Source organism: Cornus florida, unplaced genomic scaffold (assembly GCF_030987335.1).
Source record: "Cornus florida cultivar Cherokee Brave unplaced genomic scaffold, ASM3098733v1 CherokeeBrave_3.0.0_Hap2_Chr03, whole genome shotgun sequence".
Lineage (NCBI taxonomy): Eukaryota > Viridiplantae > Streptophyta > Magnoliopsida > Cornales > Cornaceae > Cornus > Cornus florida.
The window spans coordinates 88,835,018-88,847,068 of NW_026775573.1; the positions used below are offsets into that span (position 1 = coordinate 88,835,018).

Below are 12,051 nucleotides of genomic sequence, written 5' to 3' on the forward strand. Positions count from 1 at the left end.
TAATCATTTAAAAGTTTTGATATTTTATAATTTAAATTAATAAAATATTAAAGCGCAATCTTGACTTTTTACAAAATTTAAGGGGGTGTTTGGATCAAATTTCTGACAAGGGGGTGTGATTGTCCAAAAATAGGCTAACTTGTATCTACCTATCCTTATGCCAAACCTCAGGAGGTGTTGGTGTACTTTACCCAATAAAATACATAATTGTACATTACACAGCTATATAAATACATAGTTGTACATTACACAGCTGTATAAAATCTTAGAGAATCGTTGACTCTTTCCACAGTAATTAGTTCTTTGGATACTATTTAAAAGCTCTTATTACTGTTCTTCAGTTAGTTGACGTGGAGACTAGTACTTTTTTTACAATTGTTATAATCACACTAACCCTATTAAAAGATCTTCTATTACGTTCCTTCCAAATACACCACCAAACGTAAAGGGGGTCATGGAGATCAATGGCAGAAATCTTTAACGGTGTATAAAAGGCGCCAAAAGGAGGATACTAAGATTCGAGCTGGCATAAGCTAATATGGGTCCACATGAAGTTTGAATAAATGGGAGATTTTGTCAACTTTTAGTTACTTTAATTATGCAATTAGGTAAGTATTGATTGCTTTCATTATGGGGTAATCCAAGGGTCAATTAATTGCCTTAATTATGGGGTAATCCTAGAGTAAAAAATTGATTACCTCAGTTGTGGGGTGATTACTTTTATTATGTTAGAGTCAAGTATTGATTGCCTCAATTAGGGGTAATCGAAGGGTTATATGATGCTATAAAAGGGGTAGAATGTAATCTTGGTGAATCAATGAATGAATGAATAAAAATATCTTTGTGATTTCTTTGTGAGTGATTCACAAATTTTGAGGGTGTGAGGCCTTCTCTATGTGTGATACCTAGGCCCTGTTGGAGAGGTTTTTGTTTTCTGTTGGTGGGATGCCAATAGGCTTTTTCTTATTTTCAAATCCGTTATCTCTCTTGAACCATAATCTGTTTCTCTGACCTTGTTGGTGTGATGCCAATAGGAAGCTCTTATTTTATTCTCCTTGATTTCCTACAATTCTGCTATTAAACCTCCAAATTGCAACCATAGTTCTTTGAACTTTCTGCCTCTGAAATCTTTAAGTTCTTTACTATCTAACACGTTGCTCCCTTGTCCTACATCACATGGTCCGGTAGTAGGGATTCGTTTACTGTTTCCTGACTGGACAGATTTTTGATTTTTGGGGATTGGGAGGAGAAATTCCCGGATATTGTTTAGGCGGCTTTGGCTATGGTGACCTTTAACTATATCTCGTTGGTCTTGGATTGTGGGGGTTTGAGATCTAGAAGTAACCCTTTCAGATTCAAGAATATTGGCTTAGAGCGGATGGTTTTCAAGGGAGAGTTCGGTCTTGGTGGGAGGAGGCTGTCGTAGTTAGTTGTCGCGCAATTAACAGAATCACTGTCAAGTATAGATTTCCCATTCCACGGTTGGATGATATGCTGGATATGTTGGTGGGATCGAAAGTCTTCACCAAAGTGAACTTAAAGAGCGGATACAATCAGATCATAATCCGTCCTGGGGATGAGTGGAAAACGGCGTTCAAAACAAAGGAAGGACTATATGAGTGGTTAGTCATGCCGTTTGGATTATCTAACGCACCGAGTACTTTCATGTGGTTGATGAATCAGGTAGTCAAACCATTTATTGGTCGATTTGTAGTTGTTTATTTCGATGATATTCTGGTTTATAGTCAAACAAAGGCAGAACACCTTTTGCACTTGAGAGAGGTATTAACAACTTTGTAGAAGAATAAGCTGTTCAGTAATCTGAAGAAGTGTAGCTTTGTGATCCCAAGCCTAGTATTCCTCGGCTATGTGGTTTGTAGTGATGGCATTCGGGCATATGAGGAGAAGGTGAGGGCCATTCAAGAGTGGCCTACACCGAGCAATGTGGGAGAAGTACGCAGTTTCCATGGCTTAGCCATGTTCTACCGAAGGTTTACCAAGAACTTCAGTAGCATTATGGCTCCCATCACAGAGTGCGTGAAGAAAGGAAAATTCCAATGGGGAGAGGAAGCTGAGATGAGTTTTGTCTTGATCAAGGAAAAACTATCAACAACCCAATCTTAGTCCTTCCAGATTTTGAGAAGCTATTCCAGGTGGATTGTGATGCCTCAATAGTGGGAATTAGAGCAGTTCTATCACAAGAAGGAAGGTAAGTAGCGTTTTATAGGGAGAAGCTGAGTGAAGCACGCAAGAAGTGGACTACTTATGAGTTGGAATTCAATGCGGTGGTGCAAGCTTTGCATACATGGGAGCATTATCTTATCTAGCGAGAGTTCGTGCTGTTTAAAGATCACCAGGCACTAAAGTCCATTAACAATTAAAACAGTGTTAATCGGATGCTCGCGTGATGGGCGGCTTATATCCAGCAATTCACCTTCTCACTAAAACACAAGCCAGGCCAACAGAACAAAGTTGCAGATGCACTAAGTCGGAGAGCAGCTTTCTTAGTGACTGTGAGGGTTGAAATCATAGGGTTCGAGTGCCTGAAGGACTTATATGAGGCCAACGAAGAATTAGGGCAAACCTAGGTAGCGTGTAAAATGAGCTAATCCTTTAAAGGGTTGCACATGCCGGAAGGATTTCTCTTTAATGAGAATCAGTTGTGTATCACGTGCAGCTCTTTGCGGGAGCAAGTGGTTAGTGAATTGCATGGAGGTGGATTAGGAGGACATTTGGGGCGTGACAAGACGCGAGATCTAGTGGAAGAAAGATATTATTGGCCGTAACTCAAGCGTGACGTGGAAAACCATGTGCGGCGGTGTTTAATCTGCTAAGCTAACAATGGCCAATCTCATAATACTGGCCTTTACATAGCGCTGCCTATTCCAGATGCTCTATGGGAGGGTTTATCCACTCTAGGGTTGCCGAGGACGTAGCGAGGAGCAGACTCTGTTTTTGTGGTGTTTGATCGATTTTTCAAGAAGGCCTATTTTATTACATGCAAGAAGACGAACGATGTAGTCCAAATGGCCAATCTGTTCTTTAAGGAGGTAGTTCGTTTACATGGGGTGCCACAGTCCATTACCTCAGATCGTGACACCATGTACTTGTCTCACTTTTGGTGGATTTTATGAAAGAGATTCAGTACCTCTCTTAATTTCAGTAGCACCAGTCACCCCCAAACTGATGGCCAAACAAAGGTGGTGAATAGGACCCTTGGAAATCTAATTTGCTGTATTTCAGGGGAGAAACCAAAACAGTGGGATCTTGCTCTTGCATAGGTACAATTTGCTTTCAATTGCATGGTTAACAGGTCCACTGGTAAATCCCCGTTTGCGGTTATGGATTGCTATCCTCTAAAGGTTGCTTTGGATTTGGTATCCTTACCGAAGTTGCTGGGGAAGAGTGTTGGTGCAGAAAAAATGGCTAAGCACATTAAGACCATTCACGAGAGTGTTAAGAAACATCTAGGGGAAACTTACGCCAAATACAAGCCTGCAGCTGACAAGAGATGAAGGAAAAGAGTATTTGAAGAAGAGGACCTGGTTATGGTATATCTAAGAAAAGAGAGGTTTCCAGTGGGAACATACAACATGCTGAAGGCTAAGAAATATGGTCTGTACCAGATTCTAAATAAAATCAATGATAACGCTTATGTGATTGATTTACCTGCTAACATGGCCATTTCTTCTACCTTCGATGTGGCTGACATACATGAGTATTATCTGCCAGATTCGGGTAACTCAAGGTTGAGTTCTTTTCATGCAGGGGAGAGATGTACAACAGTTGGCTTATGCGTATATGAGCATACATGATCACCACAAATCAGGGAGGCTGAAACGTAAGGTAGGGAAATAGAAGATATTATTCTCCATTGCAAGATTTAAGGAGATTTGGTGTGGTTGCCAACAATAGAAGATATTATTCTCTATAAGATTTTAGGAGGATTCTGCTCTATCAAATCTTAGATTTCCCCTTTAATATTATTTCACGCATACTTTATTTTTTTATTTTATTTTTTGACATGCCTATATAAAGGCAAGAGATTGAAGTCTCCACTAATCATTATTATCAATATAATTTTAGTTTTCTCTTGTGAGTTCATTCTTTGTGAATTCAAGGGTTTAACCTTATTCTTTATCATTTCGGCTCCGTTAGATACGAAACCCTTGCCAACACAGACTGTCATCATCTTGGAACTCCCAGACAAAACATCCATCTGCGGCCTCAACACAGTCCCTCCATCCGACCTGCACAGGTGAGAACCCTCCTCCCTCCCCATGTGAGACTCAGATAGCCTCCCCAAATCCCTACCAGAAGAAAAAAACTGAGCAGGAGAAGAAAGTCCAAGAGGAAACCAGCGTCCCCCATGCTATTCAAGTCATCACTACTGTCAACATCCTTCTGGGATGTCATATCCCTTTTTGACAGCCTAGGAACCCCGTACCTGATCGTAACCTTGTCAAACACCTCTTCCTCAGAAACTATCTCCACCACAGGTGAAAGCTTCCGAGAAACCTCTAACAACCCATCATTCTCTTACCCCACTAGACTCCTCAACACCCGACAAGGAGTAGAAGAAGAAGAAGGAACAAAAAGAGAGCTCTGAGATTGAGAAACAGGGTACATGGTAAATACCAGGTTCTAAAATGAGTTAAATGCCTATATTGAACATTATATTAGATAAAAACATTACTTTACTTTAGAAAATATAATAAAATGAATATTTAGCCGTGTACGTGTGTCCTTCTATTTGGAGATTTGACAGGTCCGACGATGGATACAAACTTGTGTCTGACACCTGTACCCGAGTTCATGTAACATAGTCCAGGACCCCTACCCGAGTCCATGTAACATAGCCCTGGACCTCTTACTATCCTTTGGGCTGGACTTCATTCCCTTAATAGAAGCAGAAAGTTATTTATTTGGGCCCCAAAAAACTAACTTGTCCCTTCCATGAGTAATTGAAGCATGCTTAAAATGAGCAGGCCCAGAAAAAGATCTTGACCCATTGGGCATGGGCCTATCACAAGCGATTTAAACATCTGCACAGGGTGAATGGGCTCGCCCATAACCCAGCCCAGAAGAAGAAGGAAAAATGAAAGCCCGAATTCGTTTAGGCCCAACCCCATCAAACCCATCAATCGGTGAATTCAAAATCCCCTCTCGCTCACGTGCTCGGCCGTGTGAGGGAACAACTGTCCTGCAATTAAAACGGGAAGCATCTGGATTCAAAGCACGTGGACGGCTCAGATCACTCCCCTCCCCACTCACCTTCCGTGCATATAGCCGAACACATCCCTGACCTTGGTTTCGACCATGGTTCACATCCCTGATTTGTGACACCAAAATATAACTAGAGCCATAAGCATACTTGCGAATCATGCGTCCTTTCCTTTCCATCACCAGAGAAGGCATCAATCCTTCATTCCTGATGAAAGACATAGATAAAGGCACAAGAGAGGGAGCAATTTCTTTTGTCAACGAAATCTTGAAGGCCCATCACTTGTCTTCCACGATGATGAACTCTGGAAAATCTCTCTGCCGTGGACCATTATGATGACAATCCACCCGGTATCACACATTTCAAAGGCCTCAACATCCTAGAACCCACCACAGAGGTCCCCAATTGCTTCGAACAGCTTGTGGCACTAGAGATGCAACGGAAGGCCGAACAAGATGACCCTTCGGTGCTTGGTCTTCGTCCTCGGACCATAACAACCGACGCGATAACACCACAAATCGATGAAAAGATGCGCATCGCCCCATATCTTCTTGCCCCATCTCATCACCCTTTGAGCTTTCTTTTCCAATGGAAGTCTGAAGAGGATTAAACCATCAGGCAAATTAGAAACCCTAACCCCACACGGAATTTTCCATGTCTTCGTAGCCCACTCTTTGATCCCTTCCAAACACCTCACATCTCTGTCAAATCTCCCAATGAGACAAGATTTCTGTGTCGATTCACGTTTAGTGGTGCTATGGTCGTCCACCTTAAGAACATGACCTTTGTCTGTGAACACACTATCCACTTCTCCCTTCAAATCCAGTCGCGGGAGGCTCACAACTTCAAGAAAGGACGACTTCTGACCTTCCAAAGCTGTCATGAACCTCAGAAGAGAAAAACCAGAGAAAAAGAAAGAAAAGAAGGAAGAAAATGGCCTTAGAGGGCGCCGGAGTAGAAGACTCCGAAGTCAGTGAGCGAGAGATGACAGGCTATTATTCTGGCATTGAACAGTCCTTTGATCTATTATGAGATGACGGGCTGCCTCGAAAGAATTTCTATATCCCAAATGATAAGTGGAGGCATTATGTTATCCACAAAGTTCCAAACTACGGTATAACCTCGTCATCATCCACTTATTGGTGTAATATGGTATCTCATTATAGCCATCATATATGATTTTGCACGCCCTTTATTTATCATATAGTTTTGTTTGATTGAAAAGCATTCAATATTGCTCACTAATAGGCTTGTTAGATGCGATACCCTCCCAAAGTGGTACGGCAACAATTGCAACCACATTATTTGAAAAAGGAACATACTTTTCATTTCAAAAACTTTTGTAGTAATTAAAGGGATCGTCCCATAATTTGTAATCATTTAGTTTTTTCTCATTTGTGAACTTTTGATGACATTGACATATATTCTGGGTGGTTCTTTTGCCTGTGACAGGAAATACTTTTGTTCTCTATGCTACTGTCTTTGGTCTGATATGGTTTTCTATTTTATCTCTATAGGCTCAGCTGTGGCAACTTGCTCAACGGACTACTTCTCTTCCTCTTGGTCGTGGGGCATTTACTCTTGCAACCACCTGCACTCTTTTAACAGAGGCACTCCCCTTACTGTTTGCTTTAGTCTATTATCTTTCCTTGGATGAAATTTAATTGTTTTAATGCGAGGATTGAAAATTACAGATTTAGAAAAATGTCAACCTTTCTTCATGTGGGTATACGTAATTCTTCATATGGTCTTGGTTGTGATGGAATTCTTTGAATCTTTTGCAGGCACTCACGGTCCCAAAGCTTGTTCTAGCAGGTCGGTTGCCTGCCCAGCAAAATGCAACTGTATGTTCATAAAAAGTTCAACATATCAGTTGTCATTAGTAACGAGAAGCAAATGGCTTTTGTGTTTGTGGTCCTCTTTGTGTGAAACGCTTGCTAAATGCAGGACTGAAAATTTTGTGCTCTTTCTTTTACAACCCGAGAATAGAGTATTTATTCATTGTGCTGTTGTATCTCCATGAAACGAGATCCATTTCCATTTTGGTATTGCTTTTTGTTGCAAAGCATAAAACGTAAGTGGAGAGATAAATAAAACAAGTAGAACACACAGATATTACGTGGTTCAACCACTAGGGCCTACATTCATGACACAGAGCCCAAAGGGCTACATCACAATACAATACAATGGTGGATGCTCCTTTATATAAGAGAAGAAATTGTGAGAATGGAAAGAATTAGAAAATAAGAAACAAGGAGGATGTTTCTTCACTGATTCCTCTAGTAACACCAAATCTTCAATTATAGGAAACAGCATCAATTACTGAAAGATTTTCCTCCACTGATTCCTCCATTAAATCTTCAATACTCCCCCTCAAGTTGGATCATGAATGTCCAAACAAGTGAACAAAAAATTGCCGGAGACACGGCAAACGCGAGGACAATTCTATAGAACACACCGGCAGTCCAAACAAGTTGATAAAAACTACCGGAAACATGGCAAAGACGAAGACAAGGCTACTGAACACACCGGCAGCCAAAACAGGTCAATAAAAACTGCCGTAGACACGGCAAAGGCGAAGAACATTACTGTCGAACAAACCGGCAGCCCAAAAAAGTCACAAATAGTACCGAAAAACCTTTAGCAACATTTCAAATGCTAAAGGAATACCCCAAAATAGGGGTACGAACCTAGGAAGAGAAATTAGGCTCTGATACCATGTTAAAAAATTAATAAAGAAACAAAGTATGAAGAACACAAGGCAAGAATATACGTGGTTCAGCCACTAGGGCTGAACCACGACACACAAAGCCCTAAGGGCTACATCACTTTTATTATATTCTCTCTTTTTCATATACAATACTATGGTGGATGCACCTTTATATAAGAGAAGAAATTATGAGAATGGAAAGAATTAGAAAATAGGAAACAAGGAGGATTTTTCTCCATTGATTCCTCTAGTAACACCAAATCTTCAATTATAGGAAATGACATCAATTACTGAAAGATTTTCCTCCACTGATTCCTCCATTAAATCTTCAATACTTTTCCTTTAATAAATGCAGCTTCTGGAGAATAATGGTCATTCTTATTTATTCTGTTTCATGTTTAGATAATCCTTTATAGTCATCTTTATGTTTGAACAATTTTCTGTATTAGCTCTCTCCATTGTTCTCTTTGTTAATCTGCTTGGGTGGGTGTGTGTATAAACTCTTTCTTTTGCTGGCTTACATAGTTTTCATTCTTTGGCAGGTTAACTTGGACCCAAATATAAGGAATATACAGGAACTTAAATCTTGGCCTGAGTTTCACAATGCTGTAGCTGCTGGATTAAAGTTGGCCCCTCTTCAGGTTTATTTAACTTTCAAGACCATAGTTCTCGCTTTTATTCTATTGATGCAAGAATTAGCCACATCACTGTATTCATTTGTTCATCATTTTTCCAAAAAATTCTTTGTGTAGTCGGTGCTCTCTTTAGTTTATATAACTTATCTTTTAATTTATTTCGTTAAGGCTTTGAAGTTGCAGTTAATGCATTTATGCAGTCTATTTCATTTAGTCTTAAATTTAGTGAATCTCAAACTTTCTCTCTATTTTGTCCCTCCATTGTGCAACCACGTTGTTAGAGTTATGCCTCATCCTTCTTTCTACTCTCCTTTCTAATAATTATTTTCTTTTAAGCTAAAAAATGCAATTCTGTAGAATATGTTTGATGATTGAGTTTGGCTTTTCATTTGCAGGGAAAAGTGTCACGAACGTGGATAATCTATAACAAACCTGAAGAGCCAAATGTCATTCATGCAGGACTTCTCCTTGCATTGGGATTACATGGATATTTGCGTGTTTTAACTATAACTGATATATACCAATATTTTGCACAGGTTTAGTATTCCATGGTTTTGACCTGTCATTGAGTTATGTTATTATTTTAAAAAAATTTTTAATTTAATTTTATTGTATTTCATTTTGTTTCTGTTTTTTTTCATACAACTCCTGCTATAACTTTCACCTTCTCATGTGGCTATTGGAACTTCTTTGTGTTAGTCTTAGTTATTTGATGGTAACTCTTAAAAACTACTTACCATCTCTATTTGTTCATGTAACTAAAGGGTATCTTCAATGACTATAATTAGATGTTGCATGTGGTTCATTCTGATGTTAAATATTGGCATTTCATAGTTTAGTTTGATTGCAATAGACGGAATTGTATCTAGGATAAGTCTAATGTTGATGCTAAAAGAGAAGGATTTGTTAAGCATGTTGGAAGGGAATATTTCTTTGTTGATAATTGTGGTGTCAGGCCTCTTGGAACATCCCATAATTTACCTCCGGGCATATGTATGTAGTCTCCCCATCTCACATGCACCAGGCAACTACTGGCAAAATTCCTTGGGGGTGGCCCCAAGGGTTTTCAAACTCCCAACCTCTAGGATGTGAGGTAGGTTGTGAGAGTCTTTTCCATTAGGCTATCCCCTTGGGGTTCTGTTGGAATATGGCTACCCACATATTTAGGGGGGAAAAAGGCTACCACACAAGTATTACATGGGTTGATCTGAACCTATAATCCCATCTCTGTTTTCACAAATGCATCGCCTTTTTTATGCCTTCTTCCTGATAGCTGCCATCTTAAAACAAACCACCACAATTCCACCGTCTGTATTATCACCTCTTCATCAATGTCAATACCATTCCATATAACACATGGCTAATTTTTTTGTTGTTTAAGAGAAGCATGCTACAATAAATTTAGTTCTCCTAGTGAAATAACAAACAATTCATTATATCTTGATATAAATCGTCCATCCATGTATTTTCTTCTCCCATTAGCATAGGTGGACCGACCACATCTAAATTCTTTGGGGGCTTAAGGATAAATGCTCTGTGAGAAACCTCTTCAAATAACTTAGAATGTAAGCATCAATATTCAACTAGGGTAACAAATGAAAAAGCTTTCAACTAGCCTCTCTCTACCCTTTGAGGCGCCAGAGTCATCCACTCCGGCGCCCTCTGATTCTGTTCTTTTTCTTATTTTTTAGTGTGGATTTGTGATGCGGCGGTCTTTCCTTGAAGTGGCGACACTCGCCTCAATTTTAACGGCGAGATCAAAAGTTTCTCAATTGGCAAGGAAAGGGTGTTCAGGGTTGATAATCAAAGCACAAAGACTTGCAAATCTGTTCTGAAATCATGCCTTGTCAGACGTTTTGATCGAGATGAGGGAAGTAATGACAGGATTGAGGCGTGGGCGACAAAGACTTGGAAGATAACGAGTGGGGTGGTGGTGTCATCCTTGCCCTACGGTTTGCTTCTGTTCAGACTTCCATCAGAGGAAGAGGCACACAGGGTCTTGGATTCAGGGAAGAAGTGGGGAGATGCTATCCTATCAATTGAATTATGGTATTTCGCGGTGTGCTGCTCAGTGGTGAAGCCAAGAGATGGGATAAGAAGGGTGGTGATGTACGGTTTACCTCTCCACCTATTGTGCCAAAAGCTATTCGAATCCATAGGAGATCTTTGCGTTGGTTTCAGAGGCATGGAGGCGGATGAGATGGCGGGAGGTGAGAGAGTTGTTCTCTACGGTTTTGCCGGAGGTGTGATTCCGGCGTTTGTTTTTGTTGAAGATCAGAGGGTGGCCTTTAAGGTTGCCTTGATGGAGGAATCCTCACCACTCATACTTCCCAAGTCAACTCACGGCACTGAAGGTCCCCCTCGGTTACCCAACGATACGAGATCTGGAAGAAGTCATCATCCACGGCAGTTGCAGGTTTACCTCGGCCCTCATGGACAATGACTCGTGCTCTTCAACGCGCTGTACACGAGTGGAGGAAGGAAGACCGCGAGATGCATGTGTAACGCCTCCCTCCATTCCTTATTTGATTCACTGAATTTTGAACGAAATGTTGGAGGCCAACCACGTGGACGGGATCGAGGTATAACAGGCGTCTTTCATGCAGATAACCCTGGCCTGATTTTCATTTTGGGCCTGACTTGCGTATTAGGCCAGATAAGCCCACGGTTGGGACTAAACTGTGTAATGGCCCACAAGAGTTTATTGATTTAAAAAGGAAGGTTACTTGGGCCTAATAACCTGATTTCCGTTTCTTTTTTAAATATCAAGCCCAACCTATCTATTATTACAGAGCCTTGCAATATAGAACATCCACAACATCGTCTTCTTCACGGCTCTTCTGCAAATAGCTTGTGGACTTCGCAGGAGAAGAGGAGATGGATGAAACTCAGTGCAGATGAGGTTGGTGTAAGCATAGATGAGAAGATTTTTCGTCATAATCAGTGCTGTGCTGATGCATAAGAAGCGTCTTTTCCTTTCACTGCATTGCTGAAGGGAAGAGACTAGGTTTTCATCTCGGGACTCTCATAGGGATCGCCGTGATAACAGATGGTCTAGAAAAGATAAACAAAAATGGATCCGCACCCCTTCTATCAATGACCAGGTATGTCCTCTGCTTTTCACCCTCAGATCTCTCCTACTGCTCTGTTTTCATTTACTCCTTGTGGGGTGTTGAGGAGTGATGTTGAGACGGCGACAGAGAAGAGTTGTGTGTTATCAATTGTGCCTTCGGTGCTTGAAGTTGAGCCTGCTTTGATTACGGAAGGGAAGGCTGCCTGTGGGCCTGTTATCTCTAGGCATGTTGACCCAGTTGATTGTGCAGTTAAGGACTTGTCTGAGGAGGTTACGGTCTGTGTGGGGCACGATCTCCATTTTTAGCTGTCCAATGATTCGTCTTTGGCTCTGCTCAAAGAGCTCTGCCTATGTGTAGCTTTGAAAGGCCTTAATTGTTTGCCACCTACAGGGGTAGAGCCGAATGAGT

General features: G+C 40.8%; 1 protein-coding gene across 2 annotated transcripts in view; it reads left to right on the top strand.

Annotated features, from left to right (window-relative positions):
- Positions 1–12,051, top strand: part of LOC132300844 (anaphase-promoting complex subunit 1) — a 129,881-nt gene that overhangs the window by 50,588 nt on the left and 67,242 nt on the right. For both annotated transcript variants that reach the window (XM_059798096.1, XM_059798097.1), the window contains exons 14-17: positions 6,742–6,842; positions 7,017–7,068; positions 8,477–8,575; positions 8,965–9,105. In XM_059798096.1, coding sequence (XP_059654079.1) covers positions 6,742–6,842; positions 7,017–7,068; positions 8,477–8,575; positions 8,965–9,105 — 393 coding nt within the window. The remainder of the gene's footprint in view (positions 1–6,741; positions 6,843–7,016; positions 7,069–8,476; positions 8,576–8,964; positions 9,106–12,051) is intronic.